The sequence below is a fragment of the Pomacea canaliculata genome, linkage group LG8 (genome assembly GCF_003073045.1).
Source record: "Pomacea canaliculata isolate SZHN2017 linkage group LG8, ASM307304v1, whole genome shotgun sequence".
Classification (NCBI taxonomy): Eukaryota; Metazoa; Mollusca; class Gastropoda; order Architaenioglossa; family Ampullariidae; genus Pomacea; species Pomacea canaliculata.
In genome coordinates this window covers 11,532,813-11,552,911 of record NC_037597.1, presented here as the reverse complement: position 1 = coordinate 11,552,911, position 20,099 = coordinate 11,532,813, and the positions used below count along the sequence as shown (strand labels likewise).

The 20,099-nt window shown below is 45.2% G+C and overlaps 2 protein-coding genes across 2 annotated transcripts; one reads left to right on the top strand and one right to left on the bottom strand.

Moving 5' to 3' along the window:
• On the top strand, positions 1–2,681 carry LOC112571155 (probable calcium-binding protein CML27). The gene is made up of 6 exons (XM_025249969.1): positions 1–68; positions 629–692; positions 1,111–1,223; positions 1,744–1,911; positions 2,059–2,105; positions 2,631–2,681. Exons 2-6 carry the CDS (start codon positions 649–651, stop codon positions 2,661–2,663), a joined length of 405 nt encoding a protein of 134 aa, XP_025105754.1. The 5' UTR covers positions 1–68; positions 629–648; the 3' UTR covers positions 2,664–2,681.
• A 639-nt stretch (positions 2,682–3,320) lies between these two features.
• On the bottom strand, positions 3,321–11,708 carry LOC112571282 (sulfotransferase 1A2-like). Its single transcript, XM_025250174.1, has 7 exons — positions 11,369–11,708; positions 6,517–6,712; positions 5,519–5,851; positions 5,166–5,269; positions 4,661–4,844; positions 4,053–4,208; positions 3,321–3,699 (listed from the first exon to the last, which is right to left on the bottom strand). Exons 2-6 carry the CDS (start codon positions 6,701–6,703, stop codon positions 4,099–4,101), a joined length of 918 nt encoding a protein of 305 aa, XP_025105959.1. The 5' UTR covers positions 6,704–6,712; positions 11,369–11,708; the 3' UTR covers positions 3,321–3,699; positions 4,053–4,098.
• Between the last annotated feature and the right edge of the window lie 8,391 nt (positions 11,709–20,099).

Genomic DNA, 20,099 nt, shown 5'->3' with positions numbered 1-20,099 from the left:
GATCGTATATATATATACCTTCCTGTGTGCAGTATCTTCACTTCTTCAACATCAGACCCCAGCGAACGGTAAGTCAATTTGCAATAGTCGGCATGTAGATCATCCTACACTACCTACAGTAGTCATACAACACTCGTCTTCAGTATGCTCAACGAGCTCTCACTAACGACCTCAGACCTCCTTCAATTAAACAGTTTATGTCAGGCGCTAGTTGAGCGTAAACAATACAATAATAGTAAACATTACAGTGTTCTTAAATAATGCAAAAATACTCACTCATCATACTATGTACAGGGAAGTATAATCTAGAACATTCTTCCACTCGCTCTTCTTTGTCATCAGACGTTAGTGGAGCTCATACGTGTTCTCAGGTATTCATCGGGTGGTTAACTTGGAGTTTGTTTTGACAGGGTTAGTGGGTTGGTAGGTTGGTGGTGTTGTACACTAAATGGCAACAGAGGCAGCATCAGTGAGTACAATAGATGTGAGAGAAACAAATCTTACAGCTCATCAGCTACAGATTATCGATGTCACAATCACATTCTTATAATTTGTTACGAACGAAATTGAGTTTAAAGCACATTTGTATAATCTCTGCAATCACCGTACACCGACTTATACTCTACAGATCAGCCAGATAACTCCATCATGAGGGCAATCATCCTTCTCGGCCTCGTAGCTGCTGTCCTTGCGTAAGTTTTTATGTTTGATTGTTTATTCGCTTAGATAACAAGTCCTCAGTCAGCACATTGTGTATACACTATTTTTACCCAATGTTTGATTCTCTCTCGTGGATCTGCAAAAATATCTTGTAGAGAATAAGGTTGGACTCTTAGTTCTCTCTTCTCCAGTACTTACGAAGTACAGGTTCAATGAAAGCATGTAAATCTCTTTATATTTATATCTCTATACATAAGAATCAGACTCTGTTACAAACACACAAGGCGTTTTTCGCTAAGAGTTTTAAAGATCGAACAGACGTGAACTGTTTCATTACTAGGGCGTCACTTCATTAAAGACGGTAAGGTCATAGTTTCACAAAAAGAGAGAAAAAGGGGATAATAGCTGATATATATATTGAATATATTAAACACGGTTCAACGTTTTCAGTCAACTGGACCGCGACGCTCTCCGTCGTGCGTTTGACGCGATGGACGCTGACGACGACGGCAGCCTCGAGCTGAGCGAAGTTCAGGTCTACTTCGACAACATCGACGCTAACAGTAAGGAGACATTGAACATACAAAGTGCATGCTGCACCCTTGTCCTACTTGTTGACTGATCTGAAAGTCACGTGATGGAGTGAATGCACATTTGTCTGTCTCCGTCTGTAAGAGTCCCGCGGGACGTACCGGGGCATCTGGACGAGCCATGAATTTTCGTCGTAAATAATTTTTTATGAAGGGTCGGGGACCTGCGTTGGAGAAGATTAGCTACAAAGTAATATTATACATATACAGGACTGCAGCACAAAACCCCCAAAAGAATAATATAAAATATATTTGCATATGCGAATGAGGGGTTAAGAAAATCATTCGTTCTCCAAAAAGACTAATAGCTTGTGTCGTAGGGACACCAGACGTACGGAGGAAGATTGAACCCTCGGCGATCAGGACTTTTTCAGTCTCAGGCTCGAGAAGGTAGCAAAGCGGATCGTTATGTACTGTGTGCGAAATGCAATTATCAGCATCATAACTGAAGTGAACGTTCAGAAATAAAAGCTGATGTTCAAACTGTTTGCAGAGGACGGCGTCGTCAACCTACACGAGTACTCCGCCGCGCGTTCTGCTGGTGAGACCGAAGCGCAGGTCAAAGCCGCCTTCGACTACAACGACAAGCTGGACGGTGTGGTTGATAACAAGATCGCCAGGTCGGTCGTCACGGTCGTATTCAACCGACTGGATGCTAACAGTAAGTGCATCAAGACTGACATCAACTTTAAAGGACAAACCTTTAGCTTGAATGGTTAGACAGGAGATAAAGCTATTAATAGGTATCGCTTTTAGTGGAGTCAAAATTTATGTAAGCTATCCTAATATTTATCTTTATTCTTTTCAGAGAACGGCAAGGTGTCGCAAGAGGAATTCCTTGAAGGCTATGCTAAGGTATTTTCGTTGCTAACTTTTGTTCTTAATTAACTAAGTAGTTGACTAGAGTAGTGGTGTACCAAAGTGTGTCTGTGTGAGATGTCTGACAGACTCAGGAGACTAACGTAGGAGACTAAGGGAGAGGGCGTTAGGTCGTAGGTCGGCTACACATGGCGGGGAGTACATACAGAGCAAAGTAGTTTTTACTTTTCATTGTGTACAGATTACAGCTTGTACAAGTGCTAGTTCTTCGCACGTGTTGATGAATGTGGCTCTATGTCTATGGAAGTGCAAGTGTTTGTCCATGTGTCGATGTGTCTTCGTGTGTTCATGTGTGTGCGCGTATGTGTAATGACAAGCATCACAGAATTGGTTTTTGGTATTTTACCGGCCCACCCCATAGCTTAGAATTTTGAGACCGGTCCGCAAAAAGAAAACTGTGCCCACCCCTTGTCCTAGAGTGTACTGAAGAGCTTTATCTAGCCTCCATGTATCAAATTATTTCTATACCGCAGTTAAAACTTTTTTTTTGTATGTTGACAGATTCTGGCTGAGATTGCAGCGATCGTCGGTTAGAAACAAGACGATTTCGGGGTTAAACCTGTGCAATAAATGGACAAATTAATTCAGAGTTCCGTGTGTGTGATGTTGGTGATAATTTGTATGAGATGCTAGACGATGAAGAAACAATAATGTCAACAATAATGAGGATGGTACCAAAACATGCAGCTCCATCCACCCCCATAGCACCACTTGCATACAGACAGCAACCACATACCCGTACAAGTGTAGCAAACACTGATCACTTAAGAGATGTAAACAATAAACAGACATCAATGGCAATACCTCTTTGCTTTAATTCCTCTCACTGATCACCTGTAGACTAATTTAAGTAAGTATTCTGGACTCTCTAGAGTTACTGCCAAATTTCAACAAGTAACGGGGTAAAAGCCTTGCTTCATGGCAGAACCCTTTAGCAGCCATTTCTCTGAGAGCACAAGCCATTCTCGTTTCATTTTTTCATTTGCCTATAAGTCTATGCAGGCAGTTGTAGCCGTATACTCTCGAAAAGAAGCACATCTCAATCACCGGAAGCAGAGTGGCAACGAGGCTTGTGAAATACGTTGTGGTATATGCAACACTTTACACACATCCTTACACACTTGCTCTTTCTGTCTTTCATTCACATTCGTGAACACTCTCACTCACTCATACACATCCCCTCGTACACTCTTGCTATCTCTCTCTCTCACGAAATAAAGAAAACCGGATGTTGACATGCGCACTCAGACAATGACGTAATCATCATTTACTAATGTTACAGATAATAACCACTGAATAAATATAAGTATACCAAATGAACATAGATACAAAGACTGCAAGCATCAACTTTGACTAACAATTAATTGACATGGATTGTAGTGAACATTGTTACAGTCCTGACTGAGATGATAAAGTATACTGTAGACATATAAATCTCTGTCTCGCAATGGCAGGTGTCTGCCTCACAGTCTTGGCTCCAGCAGGAGGGACAACTGTGAACTGTAAACACCAAAGCTCACCGTCCGAGCTACAGGTGGTAACTTTAAGGTGAGTAGTTCGATGTCCGACTCTACAAACAAACAAACAATGGGATGTACAACGAACACAAGGCCGGCGAATGCTGCCATGACAACGGAAATTAAGCAGATGAGGAAGAAATGAGGACTGGGTGGATAATATAGCTTGATTATGAAAAATATATATATACCCTTAAAACATGCGCGGGTATGTGCAGAGGTGTGCACAAAAAACCTAATATATACATGTAACTCTTTAGCTCATAAGGCACCAAAATGAGAGTGAAATTAAGATATATTCAAATACATATTAGCACATGAACGACCCGTGTGAGAACAAAATATTCAGTTTCAAGATAAAATAAGCCATTTGCACCAGAAAACGAAAAATATGGCTGGTACTTACCGTAAAAGCCAGTAAACTATTGATGTGTTGTCTTCCATGTGTTCTGTTATTCAAAGATGAAGAGTTGTCCACAGTCGGCCAGTTTCTTGCCACACACTTCATCAAACTTCTCGTTCTGTGCCACGGTGAAATAGTTTTTCCAGTCACCAACTTCACCTGCAGGAAACATGATTATTATGAAGTGGAAAGACCTTCACAATAGCTTTCAGTGTGAGATAGTAGTTTCAAGTACGAGACAGAGCAGAGAAGTGTAATTATTGATATTATGAACAAGAACAACGAACGTTTTAGAGTGAGGAATCAGAAATAAACAGTCATAGGAACCGTTTCTCACAATCTCCAGTAGCTCACCATTGTCCCTTCTTCCCAGGTAAGTAGAGGACAAAGTGCATGTTAACAGATAAAGCACGAAGTTTTTGTTAAATTTCTCGAAAACAAGAAAAGTTACTTTGTGCATTAATTTGATTCGTTAATTAGTGCAATAACTGGCGTCTTAGTCTGATACCCTTTTTCAGTCGGTGCAGTCTTTAAGGCAAAACAGAAAACAACTAAGAAGAGGAGAGAAATGAAGATTTTGATAAAAATTTCTAAAATAACAAGAGGCTCACCTTTTCTGTAAAACTTCCTGTTTTCATTCCAGCAGAAGGTGTTGCGGCTGATGACGTCGTTGTGGAGCACTCGAGTGTTCTCCATGTTGCTGAGGATGCAGGTAGCTGCCACTGCCTGGCAGAACTCCGTGCTGCGATTGGTTCCCAGAAACGTATCCAGTTCCTTCAGCTGCTTGACGGTATCCTGCCATGAAGTGTAGTCTGTACAATCATGCTTTTCAAACACTCCGGTATATCACAAGTTTACTGAGTGTGGCAAACACGACTCTGATTGCCTTGAACTGAGCACTGCTTAACAGCCCTCTCTCTCAAGTTCCACGTGGACAAATTAAAGTCAGCTTCATTCAAATAATTCAGTAATACAGAAAGTACACTTGAGAGAAAGAACAAACACACACACACACACACTGTCCAACGTCAGACGCGCGCTCATACATAGCAATTAGAGAAAAAAAGATAGGGGGAAGAGAGAAAAGAACGAAGCCAGAACCTATTCATGTCTCACCTTTTTCAAATTTTCGTAGTGAACAAGAAAAATAGGATGGTCAGGATGCTCCTCTATTGTTCTCTGCCACTCCTTCCTGTGCTCAAAAATGCTTCCGTACCAGTCTGACAAAAAGATTGTTCTAATTTTTTTTTGTGGGAAAAATAATTATTAGATTGTCTATAATTTTACTTGATTACAATTTACTGCACCTATAGCGTTTTGTTTAAATATATTTAAAAAACTAAATATGAGTAGTCTTAGTTGAGCTAGTTAAAGCCAAATTGGAGAGAAGAATGGTTTTAAGCAGCAGATGCGGAGGAGCAGGAGTGGGGCTAGTGGGGGGAGAGGAAAACAAGAGAGGGAACTCTTACATCCTTGTTCCAGCACAGTGGTCAAGAACTGATCCCACGATCCTTCATAGCGAATTGGGGGAAGAGTGCTTCCTACGTGGTGGTACAGAGACACCATGGCATCCTTGGGGTTTCTCACAAGGTAGATGATTTTCACTCGCTTGTCCTCCACGTCCCTCGGCAGGTACCGGAAGGCGAGGTGGCTCATCAGTGCTCGCCCTTTGTCAGGCGCAGCTAACTCCCTTCCTGCGCCGCAAATGTCCAGAAAAGGGAAGTTACTATCTCCGAACAGAGGAGGCAGATGCGTGGTGCCCTCTATCAGCATGGAAACCATGTGGTGCAGCCAGTTGTTGCCTGAAAAATACGATTCAGGAACTCAAGTCACGGTCTTCATTTACTTAAGTTCTTTTCACGCCATGTTTATTAGGGCTGTTTGGCTACTGATGTAATGGTAGCATTTAGTGTTCTTTTGTTTATTTTTAATGTCTTGAACTGCATAATTTCAGAATTCATCAAATATACATGATAATATTTATGACCTAGTTTTGTTTCAATCCAGCCACCTTCAATTCTCTCTCATAAAGATTTTTAAAAAAGCCCACTACAGCATAAATATAGCAGGTTTTATTTATGTCATTTGTGATATATATATATACAGCCACAATGACACCTTTATCTCCCCTGTGACGTACAAATCTGAACTAACGCTAGTAGCCGCCCTTGTTTGTTTGCCCACCCGCCTTGTTGTCTGATTCTCTGCTTGTTTATCTCTCGATCCATAACTTATTCTCTCAACAGTTGTTAATGCGTTCATTTCCATAGACTTTTTCTTTAGCAAATTGTTATCCTGTAAAATGTTTAGATCAAATAAAATTATAACTGTTAATTTTTCCATAGACTTGATCAACAGTTGCCTGAAACGGACTTCATTGCTATTAATAATCTTCATTACAAACCGAAATCGCTGCCACATCCACACCACAAACGCAGTTGTTGCAAGCAGACTGCAAACTATTGGCCTGATTTAGGGTAGCCAACGATCAAGACATCGTCAGCACGCAGTTGCATGTCCCGGATGTGCTGAAGATGCTTTCGATAATCAGGGATGCAGTCCACCGGGGCGAAGATCACCTCTCCTCCATCTCCCAGCCAGATGTCGTTGCCGAACTTGTCTTTCCTTACTATCAGCCCCGGGGGCACGGCCATTCTTGTCAGCTGTTGAGAAAATAAAATCCTTTTCATGAAATTATCTGCCATGTTACTATCACATCAGAGTTTATATGATACCTCAAGCTTAAAATTAAATATAAACATGCATAAAAAGAGAGAAAGACTTGGCGCTTCTGCAAGGTGTGCCAACTGTCTGAGAATCTTGTCCTACCCATGATCTGGTTGTATATGGGGATTGCCACCGGAATAAAGGAGTGCAGGTAGCAGGCGGTTCTGGTTCGGGGGAACTCTACACCTATTACGTCTGTCTATGTTCTGTTGTCGAATTCCCGTCGGGGTGGATGAAAGTCATCAGTTAAATTGTAGTTTGTTGTACAGAAGCCTGTGATATAGTGTCTCTAAGTCATTCTGCCCCCTCCCCCTTAAACACCCATCCTGCCTTTTTAATGATTTTTCAGTTTGTCCCTTTCCTGTTGTGCTGTGCTCCCACCCCAGCCCTCTAGGTTAAAGGTCACGGTGCTCTATATTACAGAAATGTAGAATAGTTGCAGGAGTTCATGTTTTTGCCAACAGTCAACATCAGCTTACAAGGTGAGTTTATATCGATAGTTATACCTAAATATTTGTAACTGTCTTCTTCTTATTATTATTATTAGTAGTAGTAGTAGTAGTATTAATAACAAGGCTGTAGATTGCTCATGAAATTCACACTATTTTCGACATGAGTAACATACTAACATACTAACAGGGCGCACAATCAACTTTGCTTTTGTGTATCTCTTTGTTCAGCGCTTTCAGCAATTTGTCTTGTCCAATAAAAATATAATGCAACTGATTACATTATCTATCTGGTATATCTATCTATTCCTCTTCGTGCATCAGGTTGCACATAAGGCCTCAACCAGAGTCCGCCACCGATGTCGATCGGCTGAAACCCGCTCTAGGTGACCCCATGTCCAGCCCTTTCCTTTCATCTCCCTTTCCACTGTTCTTCTCCAAGTTTCCTTTGGGCGGCCTCGTTTTCTTCGGCCGTCTGGAGTCCATCGTAGGGCGACTCTGGAAAGGTCTGCTGTCTGCTGGCGGAGCACATGTCCAATCCATCGCCAACGCCTTCGTTGAACCTGCGTGGTGATGGACTCGGTTTCAGTTCTTCGGTGGAGTTCTTCGTTGCTTATGGTATTTGGCCAAAAGATGTTAAGTATGCGCCTGAGGCATCTGTTTTGGAAGACGTCAAGCTTGTTACTGATGGTTTTGGTCATCTTCCAGGATTCTGATCCGTAAAGGAGGGTGCTGATCACATTTGACTTGAAGATTCTCAGTTTGATCTTCTGGCTGATGTTTTTTGCCTTCCATGTGCTCCTGAGTGAGGCGAAGGCCTGGCTGGCTTTCGCCAGTCGGGCTCGAATCTCCACCTCCGCATCCCCGGTGTTTGACATTTTGGACCCAAGATAGGTGAAACTGTCAACTTCCTCAATCTCTTCTCCATTTAGTTTGATGCCGTCTTGGACTCTGGCGTTCACTCTCATACTTTTCGTTTTCTTTGTGCTGACCTTCAAGCCAAGGTTTCCAGCTGTTTCTGAGAAGGCCTTTGTTTTTTCATGCATGTCTTGGTGGCGGTGTGACAGCAGGGCAATGTCATCAGCAAAGTCCAAGTCTTCCAGCGTTATTGTTGCTGTCATAGACATGGTCCATCTGATCCCTCTCCTCTCACTGTCGGTGGAAGTCTTCATGATCCAGTCCATGGCCAGGATGAAGAGGAACGGCGACAGAATGCAGCCCTGCTTCACCCCGGTACTGACGTTGAAGGGGTCTGTGAGCTCCGTGTCACAGACAACCTGGGATTTGAAATCGCTGTACAGCATTGCAATGACCTGAACAAGTTTTGCAGGGACTCCGTAATGCCTCAGGATCTTCCATAAGGACTCGCGGTGGATGCTGTCAAAAGCCTTCTCCAGGTCGATGAAATTGATGTACAGCGGTGTGTTCCATTCGTTGCTCTGCTCCAGAATCTGTCGCAGAATGAAGATGTGTTCGGAGCAGGATCGCCCAGGACGAAATCCTGCTTGCTGTGGTCGGAGGTCTTTCTCAAGAGTTGCCGTCAGTCTTGACAAAACAATCTTGCTGAAGACCTTGCTGGTGAGGGAAAGAAGTGTTATGCCCCTCCAATTATTGCAGTCTCCAAGATCTCCTTTCTTGGGTAACTTGAAGATGAGCCCTGTCTTCCAAGCAACAGGGAGCTGCCCTGATTCCCAAACTTGCTTGAAGATTTCAGTCAGCTTGGGAGCTGTCACATTTATATCTGCTTTCAACATCTCTGCTGTTATTCCATCTGCCCTGGTGCTTTGCCGCTCTTCATTGTCTTGACTGCTGCTGTCACTTCTTCCAGGCTTGGTGGTCTGTGCAGATGTCAAGGTCTATAGCTGCTGGCTGGATGTCTGCAAGCTGAGGGGGATCTGGTCTGTTCAGAACCGACTCAAAATGTTCCTTCCAGCGCTGTAGTTTTTCTGCCTCTCCCTCGATGACATTACCGTTCACGTCTTTCACTGGCACATCACTGTTCTTAAACCCGTTGTTTAGCTGTTTGTTTATCTTGTACAGTGTCTTCAGGTCATTTTTACTTGCTGCATTTTCTGCTTCATCTGCCAGTTTCTCTATGTGGTCTCTTTTGTCGGTTCTTGCCATCCTCTTTACCTCTTTGTTTAGTTTTGCATATCTTTGTCTGAGTTGTTCTTTCAGGCGTTCAGATCTGGTGCTGTTGATTCTTTGTTTGGCTGACTTTCTCTCTTCTATCTTCTTCCATGTCTCTTCTCTGATCCACTGTTCTTTCTTTTTCCGTTGGAAGCCCAGTATTTTCTCTCCTGATTCCTGTAAGACTCGATTGAAGTCGTCTAAGGTCATCTCTTGTTGGTCTCCTAGTGCTTGGAACCTGTTCTTCACTTCCATAGCAAAGGCCCTTTCGATGACTGGATTTTTCAGTTTGCCAGAGTCCACTCTCTGCTGACGTGCCTGTTTTCCTCGTGATCGACGTAGCTTCAGGGAAACTGTGGCTATCACAAGAGTGTGGTCACTGGCAATGTCTGCTCCTCTGTAGGCTCTAACATCTTGAAGTGAGCTCCTCCATTTTCGGTTGATGATGACATGGTCTATCTGGTTCTTTGTGGTCCCATCTGGTGATGTCCATGTTGCCTTGTGGATGTCTTTGTGTGGGAAGAGTGTGCCTCCAATCAGTAGGTTGTTTTCTTCACAAAAGTCTGCCAGTCTCTCTCCGTTGTCATTGATGGTTCCGATTCCATGTTTGCCCATGACATGCTCCCTGCAGGTGTTGTCACTTCCCACCTTGGCATTGAGATCGCCGATGATGAGCAACATGTCATGGGCTGGAACGCTCTCTGAGGCTGCTTGGAGCTGATCGTAAAAAGCATCCTTGTCTTCTGCCTCAGAGTCATTTGTTGGTGCATAGCAGGCTAGCACTGTCAGCTTGGTTTACTTTGAATGGAATCTTGCTCTCAAAAGCCTAGGTCCATAAGGCTTCCATTCCAGCAGTGCCTTTTCCGTTTTCTTGTTGAGGAGTAGAGCTACTCCTTCAGAGTGCTGAGCGTCTGATCTTCCTGAGAACAAGATGGTATGTCCTGACGCTAGTCTCCTCTTTCCCGTGCCGGTCCATCTGACCTCACTGACTCCCAGGATGTCCAAGTTGTAGTTGTCAAACTCCTTGACTAGTTGGAGCATCCTGCCAGTCTGGTACAAGGTCTGGACGTTCAAGCACCCCACCCTCAACTTTTGCCTCGGCTTCAGTAAATCCACTGTCGGGGCGCCAGCTCCCTTTCGGGTTTGGCTGTCGTCCGTCATTAGTCCAGTCACCTGGTGTGCTTCATTACCTCCGCATCTGTGACGAGTTCTCTGGTTTTAGTTTCTGTAACATACTTTTTTTTACATGGTGGGGTTGTTAGCCCTACACAACCTAATTTACCTCTAGGTGAGGTGTCCACCTTAGTCGCCTCTTACGACATGCCTGGCTGGATGGCAGGGACCCTATTCTTACAATGCTTGCTAGGCAAGCATACCCCGGGGTCCCACAGGGGCTATCTGGTATAAGTGGAAGTTTACTGTTCTATTTTTTTTTTTTTTTTTTTTTTTATATCTAGAAATTATTTGATTAGGTGTAATGCTTTGCGAAGGGCCATCATTTGAATCGCACAGAATAAGCAAAATGGTGTAGTCCGCAACTGACCACTACTTCTGATGACTGCCTGAGTACAAGTCACTGGACTGGACAGTTTCACAGTCTCTCTCTCTCTGTGCGTGTGTGCACGCATGCACCTGTAAGGCCAAGCCCACTGATCGTGATGCCACACAGTTTTTAGTACAATGTTTAGTGTAAATAATGTCACGTGAAGTCACGACTAAATCACTAAGCCCTCATTACTTAACCATGTTTTACATCATTAATTAGTCACTACTAATTAGGCAGACATCGAGGCGGTTTAAAGGGACCAGATATACAACACTTACGATTTGTTTTCCTCTCACAAGTAGCCGCACGTGCACGAAATGTGGAGAACAGTGGCTGTGACCTGGTGTTAACACTCTATATGTTAATGCTCATTCAGAGGTCATGTAACGGGATGTACCCGACTGTCGCGTAGCTTTGTTGAGGGACTACAGTCTGTGTAGTTGTGAGAACACACCTCGTACACTCACCTTGCACAATCGTCTACCTGTAGCACCACTTGAACACAACAATACTTTATGCAAGTCTGTACAGAGAGGTTTGATGGGTGATGGCACGACTTGTACTTTGACCTTTGACCTGTGAGTGTATAGTGCAGAACAAGCCTGCCGGTCAGAGGACTGCTGACACAGTGAGGTCCTCAAGCTCTCAGACCCCGCAGTAAAACAATCTTTGTCTCTTGGCTTTTGTTTATTGTTCTCTCCTCCTGGCACGTGTCCTCCACACACGGCGAGTAGCAAGATTATGCACAGTGAAGCCACACGTTGACAGACACATGGCTGCCGGCTGACACACAAGATAACGACTCCAAACTAAAATATCTGTGTGAGTGTGTATCTACTTGTATGTGGTTTCCGCTTCACACATACCGCAGGTCTTCAGTGACTACTTCACCAGTGAGATGTTTGACTCTGGCACATACTTCGATTCGATGTCGGCACGAGATCAGCTCTCTGTCTCTCTCTGTTTCTTGAGGTTGCTTTCTCTGTGTTTCAACCAGTTTTGAAACTAATTAAAAAATAATCGTTCTCGGGGCCAAAATAAGAAATGAGCCATTTACGACAGTGCTGCGCTTGATCATTGGGAACTTCTTCAACATTTCTCGCACTACTGTGTCTCTGACATGGTTCGATCCTCTTCTGATTGAGGTCAAAGTTCCCTTAGCGTCGTCTGTTTAGAATCTTGGCTTCATCGTCATTGCTGGCATGATCCTTGTCAGACGGGTGGCAACTGTCTGTCAACCTGCTTATTTACGAGCACCGTAGATAAGTGCAACCTTCATCCTACTCTTTTGACAATCTGCTAACATTCTTGTCTGTACGTTCCTTCTATTAACACTTGGTTACTGTTATTCCTTCCTTCAGCTCGGGTGCAGCAAAGCAGAGGAACTCCCCTCCCTTACCCTTGCACTACCCGTCAATGCAGATACCGCTACTAGTCCCTTCTGTTTTATATCTCTTGATTTGTCTGTCCTGTGGATATCTCTTTGTTGATTAACTTTTATTTAAGTTTTAGCTATATAAGTGTTATGTGTGTCTCCAGTGTTTTTGGTACTTATCCTCATCGTTTACCCATCTCTCAGCTCCATCATGTACACCATAATTGACCTACTTATTGTGTCACGCGCTGAGCGCATGCTGGTATGTGAGCGGTGACTTTGGCACATTTATTATCATTGTCCTTCGTGTGAGGCTCGATGGATGGGCAGTGACATGACACCTTACTCGGTGACTGAGTTCACACCTTCTGTAGCACATGGCGAGTTGGGAAGTGGGGAACCTACAGGCCTGACGAGAGGGGGGGACAGGGGTCTGGTGTACCCGGGCCCGCGGCTGTCAAGGGGGCCCGGCCTTGGTCAGTGGATTTTTTTTTTCTTCTTCTCCTTTTCTTTTTCTTTTAAAGAAAGGTCTAAGGACGGAACACCCAAGCATTACACATGCAGAAGTTGAGTTTGAGTGTAGATATTGAGATTCGAATTGTAAACATACATTATATACGGGAAATAATTTACGATTACAAGTACAAGGGCCCGGAGAGGTCTGTCCCGGGGCCCGGGTGGCTCATCGGCGGCCCTGCTTACAGTCTAAATAACAGGCTGACAGTTGGCTCTCCATGGAATACTGTACTTCTTGGAAGTAAAATCTAGTGTAAATCGTCTTCAGTGTCATTCACATGAGCAGTCTCTTTTCTTCCATGCAGCTACTGTAGAATAGTGCACAAAGGAACTAACACCCATCAGGTAGATAATATAGGGATAATCTATCATCCCAGGAATATTACTGTTTACAGGAAGACGGAAATAAAGTACAGTATTATTGCAGGTCAGAAAATGAACACGAAGCTGAAGTGTCCCTGCTCCATTGGGATTTCTGGTCTGTTTTCTTATTTTCCACGTGGTGCAAGGTGTGACCTCAGGCAATGTGACTGGTACTGAGTGCACTGTACAGGAGTCGTAAGTATCCAGATGTGTTTTTATTGTCAGCATTTCAAACGCACGTGGCCTAATGAAAGCTCTTGTCAAATTTCGTGATAAATTTGATATTTAAATAAAAATCAGATTTCTTGCCTCCTTTCATTCTACTCGCTTCTGAAATATTTTTCTTGATATTTTAATACACAGTTTATGTCAAGGTTACACATACATATCTCACGGCCGTTGCCCGAGCCTAAAGGTTTTAGTTCGAGTGCATGATAGTCCAAACTGTAATATAATAAAGCAAATGGTATTTTTGTAAAATGTTGCCTTCGTGGGAAATCAAATTTTTTAGATTAGATGTCCCAGTTTGTTGTTTCTGTGTAACGGCTTCTTTAAACTCCCACCGAATACCTGGCGCACACAGGCACGTGAGTTGTGTCTAAGTTTTGTGTGTAACTGTTTTTCTAAACTCTCACCAGGTACCTGATGTACAAAACTGTTGTGACTCAGCACGCGCACGAAGTCTGCACTAACACGTGGTGTTGGCATTTTCCTCCGCGATGTAGGAGATGCAGGTGAGCAAAACAACAACACGTGTGAGTATGATGACGTGTGGCCTGGGTGACGTGTGGGACCTGTAACATAACGCATATGACATGTGACGTGTGGGACCTGTAACATAACGCATGTGACATGTGACGTGTGGGTCCTGTAACATAACGCGTTCCTGTGTAAGAATTATGGTGTGTGGCATGTAACAGACTTGCGATGTATGAAATGTATGAGACAAGTACTGTGTAAGGTTCAGCCTCATCTTAATTAAACACGTCATCTTCAACATACACCTGTCTGTCATCAATAGAGCAATGGTGTCAGTTTTGAAATGAATCGAGAAGTCTGCTATCCAGTCTTGCATTTTTCCATCTCTGTTTAGTCCAGTCAAATGGGTTTGGTTTCGCTGATCATTGGAAAATAAATCTTCTAAGCACCATGTTCACTATCTTGATGTGCACTTTCTTTCAGCACTGAAGCAAAATAAAGCAATACAAGTGTAGAAAAAAAATTGAAACAAAGTAACATATTTTATCCTCTCTCTAATTTCTCATGGTCATGCAAGTCTTGTTTTGACCAAAAATCAATAGAAATAAAATGGATAAATAATTTCCCCAGGGAATTCAAATGGAATCGTTGTTAACGAGCATCGCTTGCTGTAGGCCTAGTGTCTTTTCTCAAACGATGGGCAAACATCGGAAAAAGACTCACAACGGTTCTCTCGCAGCGCTGTACACCGGCAACGGCTGAAGGGATTCGGAGGGTCTGGTGCCTAGGGAGGCCTGAACGGCTCGCGCGCCGGTTAGAAATTTGGAGGGGGCGTGCACAAGTCAGGGATGGTTAGGTTGGCGCTATATACATGGGGAGCAGGCGTCCCGAAAGGTTTATGTGCTTGGCTGATAAGTCAATGGTGCGAGGCTACCATCTGAGGGATTATGACTGAACGCCTCTAAGTCAGAATCCCGCCGAATATGTAACGATACTTTCAGTGCCGCTGCGATACACGCCGCGGTGTCACAGCCGCGGCGGTGGTGAAGCACAGGAAGGGGTCATCAGCCGCTCGCGCCGAGCAGTGCGCGGCGGGACCAGGACGATTTTCACCCCATGCGACGTGGAGATGCCAAATCATTCGTAGATGACCTAGTTCTCGGTCGGGTGTCGTACTTAGTAGAGCAGCCACCTCACTGCGATCTATTGAGACCGAGCCTTGGACCAGGAGATTTGTCCGCATTCGCAGACGGACGCATCTCCGACGATGGGCTCGAGTCCCCCTCCTCAGTACAAAGGGGGAAAGGTGGTGAATGCAGCTACCGGGTGCACCGGTAAAGCAGCACACCACTTTTCTCTCTTTACTACTTCGCTTTTTTCTTTTTTTTTCTTCAAAAAAAACCCAGGGGAGGGCCTGGTGCAAAACTTTTGAAAAATATTCCAGTTCGATGGGAGGTCTGGTGCAGATAGGAGGGTCTGGTCAAAGACTTTGAAAAACTTTACTCGTCATTAACTTCGCTTTGGTATTAGAAATTAGGGGTACCTCGATTCCTTCAAGTATACTAAAATGAAGGGCTGGTGCTATGGGAGGGTCTGGTGCATACAGGAGGTCTGGTGCAGAGGAGGGTCTGGTGCGAAGAGGAGGGTCTGGTGCGTGAGGCCTGGTTTAAAAAAAAAAGGAAAGTAATAGGGGAAAAATTGAACAAATGTTGTCCATAGCAGCAACGCTTTCTCCTTTCGCCGGTTGATCGCATTCCGAACAACGTTGTGTCTCTGTACAGATGACAAAAATCAGATCACAACAATACCCAGCCCGATAACCGTACCAAATGAGAATTCACGCCATCATCTTGGAAGTTCAGTTCAATAGGAGGTCTGGTGCCGGTTAGAGTTAGGGTTAGGTGCTGGAGGGCCTGGTGCTAGGAGGGTCAGGTGCCCGGAGGGTCTGGTGCCTAGGGAGGGTCAAGCCCTGAGGGCCTGGTGCCTAGGGAGGTCAGGTGCCCGGAGGGCCTGGTGCAATGGGAGGCGTGGCACAAGGCAGGTATGGTTAAGGTCGGCGCATATATACATGGAAGCAGCGTCCTGAAAGGTGCGCGAAAGGGACCGTGGCTATAAAGGTTTCTATATATGAAATGCTCACCCAGTTTGTATTTTTCATCTGCAAATGAGCGCTCGCTCGGCGTGCGAAGCCTCGGTCGAAAGCGATCGTTGTCTGCGTCCCGTCCTGCTGCGAGCGGTTTCGAAGCGGACCGAAGAAGGTGTGTACGGTTGGCTCGGTGGCGATTCGCGGCTTCGCTGCCGCGTTTCTCACGGCTCAGGCGTGGGCTGGTTGAGCAGAGAGGGGTTCGTCGTGGCTCCTTTCGGCCAGCCGCGTCGGCGCATCGAATAACGCTTGACTGTGTCTCGCGGAGGGTCTGGTGCGGAGGGCCTGGTGCCAAACTTGTAAAATGTACGTTCGAGAGGAGGGTCAGGTGCGGAGGGTCTGGTGCGGAGGCATGGTGCCAACTTGTAAAAAGTTTCGTTCGAGCGGAGGGTCTGGTGCGAGGGCCTGGTGCAAGGGAGGCGTGGCACAAGGCAGGGAAGGGCAAATCGGCGCTATATATATGGGGAGCAGGTGTGCCGAAAGCGCGAGAAAGTGAACATGGCAATAGAGAAAGGTTACTATTAGCATGTAGTGCTCACCCAGTTTTGCATTTTGCATCGGCAAATGAGTGCTCGCTCGCGTGCGACGCCCTCGGTCGAAAGTGATCGTTGTCTGCGTCCCGTCCTGCTGCGAGCCGGTTTCGAAGCGGACCGAAGAAGGTGTGGTACGGGGTTGGCTCGCTGGCGATTCGCGCGGCTTTCGCTGTCGCGTTTCCCACGCTCAGGCGTGGGCTGGTTGAGCAGAGAGGGGTTCGTCGTGCTCCTTTCGGCCAGCCGCGTCGGCGTATCGAATAACGCTTGACTGTGTCTCGAGTGAAAGAGCGCGCCCGTGTCGATCGGGTGAACGCTCCGCACGTTGAAAATTTGAACCGATGATTCGGTTGCAAGAGCGAAAAAACACCCGCGAACGCAGGACCGCGCTCCAGCGGCGACTGCTTCGTGGGAGTCGTTACGTGTACACCCAACAGCATTCTGGTTGATCCTACCAGTAGTCATATGCTTGTTCTCAAGATTAAGCCATGCCTCGTACGGTGAAACCGCGAATGGCTCATGAAATCAGTCGAGGTTCCTTAGATGATCCATTTCTACTTGGATAACTGTGCAATTCTAGAGCTAATACATGCAAACCAACTCCGACCCGTCAAAGCCGGGAAAGAGCGCTTTTATTAGTTCAAAATCAGTCGGGGTCTCGGCCCCGTCCCTTTTAATGACTCTGGATAACTTTGTGCCGATCGCATGGCCTCGAGCCGGCGAGGCATCTTTCAAATGTCTGCCTTATCAACTGTCGATAGTACGTGATAGACCTACCATGTTGGTAACGGGGAATCAGGGTGTGATTCCGGAGAGGGAGCATGAGAAACGGCTACCACATCCAAGGAAGGCACCAGGCGCGCAACTTACCCACTCCCAGCTCGGGGAGGTAGTGACGAAAAATAGCAATACGGAACTCTTTTGAGGCTCCGCAATTGGAATGAGTACACTTTAAACCCTTTAACGAGGATCTATTGGAGGGCAAGTCTGGTGCCAGCAGCCGTGTAATTCCAGCTCCAATAGCGTATATTAAAGTCGTTGCGCCTTAAAAAGCTCGTAGTTGCATCTGAGCATGGTCGATGCGGTTCGTCTCGCGACGGTCACTGCGCGAAGCCTGAGCGTGCGCGGCTCGTCGCAGGGTCGTCTTCGCAAGACGAACAACTGCGAAAGCATTTGCCAAGCATATTTTCATTAGTCAAGAACTAGTCAGAGGTTCGAAGACGATTAAATACTGTCATTGTTCTGACCATAAGCGATGCAACTAGCGTTGTGCAAGTGTCGCTTCATCGACTCTGAAACCAAACTTTTCGGGTTCCAGGAAGCTATGGTTGCAAAGCTGAAACTTAAAGGAATTGACGGAAGTCACCACCAGGAGTGGAGCCTGCGGCTTAATTTGATTCAACACGGTAAAACACACCCAGTCCGCACACTGTAAGCATTGACAGATTGATATCTTTTTCTTGATTCGGTGGGTGGTGGCGCATGGCTGTTCTTAGGTGGTGGAGCGATTTGTCTGATTAATTCCGATAACGGGCGAGTCTCTAGCCTGTTAAACAGTTCACCGATTCTTCGCGCATCGGTGCTAACTTCTTAGAGGGAGAAGTGGCGTTTAGCCACAAGAGATTGAGCAATAACAGGTCTGGCTGCCTTTAGAAGGAATCAAGGTGGATGTGACCATGCTTTGAAAACAGTGCGCACCCCTTGAACGTCCTTCGTGATAGGGATTGGGGGCTTGAAATTCTTCTTATCAACGAGGAATTCCCAGTAATTATGTCGATGCCCTTTCTACACACCGCCTGTCACTACTACCGAATGAACGGTTTAGTGAAGAAGGTAGCTGGCCTCCGCGTCGAGAGTCTGAAAAAGTCTATCAAACCGGGAGGGAAAGCTTTTGCCGAGTCAGGCTCTCAGTAACGCCCCGGACTCTCGCCTCGGGGGTGGCATCGGCGAAAGTGTAAAGAGAGGCACATTCTCGCGTGGCTGTTCCCTAGCTTTACAATTTTTTTCATTCATTTCGCATTTTGTTGAAACCTTTCAAATATCTGCAAAGCAGATGAAAAGAAATGAAACAACTTTAGGCGATGGGATGACTCGACTCGCACGTCGATGAAGAACGCAGCCAGTTGCGTGAATTAATGTGAATTGCAGAACACTCTAACCCTAACCATTTTCCAAAAAAAAACAAAAAAAAACAAAACAAACCCGGGGGAGGGCCTAGTGCAAAACTTTTTTTTTAACAAAAGTTCCAGGTCGATGGGAGGTCTGGTGCAGAGAGGAGGGTCTGGTGCAAAGGGAGGGCCTGGTGCAAAACTTTTTTTTAACAAAAGTTCCAGGTCGATGGGAGGGTCTGGTGCAGAGAGGAGGGTCTGGTGCAAAGGGAGGGCCTGGTGCAAAACTTTTTTTAACAAAAGTTCCAGGTCGATGGGAGGTTCTGGTGCAGAGAGGAGGGTCTGGTGCAAAGGGAGGACCTGGTGCAAAACTTTGAGAAAACAATTTGATTCATCACTTTCTTCGCTTTGGCATTAGAAGCTTAGGGTACCTCGTTTCCTTCAAGTATACGAAAAGGGAGGGCCTGGTCTGAGTGAGGGCCTGGTGCATATAGGAAGGTCTGGTGGTAAGTGTGAATGTGAGTGTATGCGTTTGTGTATGCGAATGTGATTCGTGACCTATAATTTCACAGTTGTCATGCTCGCACTTGTTTTGTAAGACTTCTGTAACTAAAATATGTGTATGCTCCTTAGCCAAAGGAATAGGAAAAGATAACATCTTAGAAGTAGTCGTATGATACGCCATTTTTGTCTCGTCTTCTATTTTTTCGTATGCATGTATCTCGAGTTAAACAACATTTGCTGCTTACAGAACAGAGCTGAGGTCAACGTACAAAGTGGTCACGGAGCTCGGCCCTATCGCAGGAAGAATGTTTGCTGCGCAGGTACACTGAAGATGGTGATACATGTATCCGTAAGTCCTCCAACTCTTCTGACCTCGTGATTCTGGGTTGCCCTCTGCATAACTTTGTTTGGATGGTTTGATTAGCGTATCCATCCACATCCGCGCACCTGCATCCTGTCGCTAGTCGACCCCCTCACACCTTCCTCTGTCACGTGGCTGTCACCCGGCAGCGACCACCCGACCCCACATCGCCAGCCTCCACCCTCCCGTGCTTGCTATTTTCCCACTAACTGCGATGTCGCACACTACCATACAGTACAGTAATCGAGTTTATTGGCAAATAGCATTTGACAAGGCAGGAACATCAGTGTCAATGAGAGTGACTAGCGTCTCAAATTGACTGACAATAATGAAGTTGTGAGAAAAGCTCATAAAGTTTTTAGTCAGCAGGTAAAATGACAATATTAGTACTGTATAAACTTTGTTCTATGAACTATTACGATTCAGCTAAAATATGCTAAACATTTCTATTTTTCTGTCATTTTTACAAAACATTCTAATCTCCTTAAATATTAAAAGTATTAACACTTACTAGCTAACTAGTCTTTAAAACAGTTGCTTTGTCCTCTAAAACTCAGCAGGTATTTTAACGGCTAGTGACTGATGGGGGTTGAAGTCGA

Coding starts and splice junctions, on each gene's coding strand:
- LOC112571155 (XM_025249969.1), top strand. CDS start 649: ATGAGGGCAATCATCCTTCTCGGCCTCGTAGCTGCTGTCCTTGC. Junction 1,224..1,743: donor CGACAACATCGACGCTAACA/GTAAGGAGACAT, acceptor AACTGTTTGCAG/AGGACGGCGTCGTCAACCTA. Junction 1,912..2,058: donor CAACCGACTGGATGCTAACA/GTAAGTGCATCA, acceptor TATTCTTTTCAG/AGAACGGCAAGGTGTCGCAA.
- LOC112571282 (XM_025250174.1), bottom strand. CDS start 6,703: ATGGCCGTGCCCCCGGGGCTGATAGTAAGGAAAGACAAGTTCGGCAAC. Junction 5,852..6,516: donor CGTTGGCTACCCTAAATCAG/GCCAATAGTTTG, acceptor CGTATTTTTCAG/GCAACAACTGGCTGCACCAC. Junction 4,209..4,660: donor CAGGAAGTTTTACAGAAAAG/GTGAGCCTCTTG, acceptor TGTTTCCTGCAG/GTGAAGTTGGTGACTGGAAA.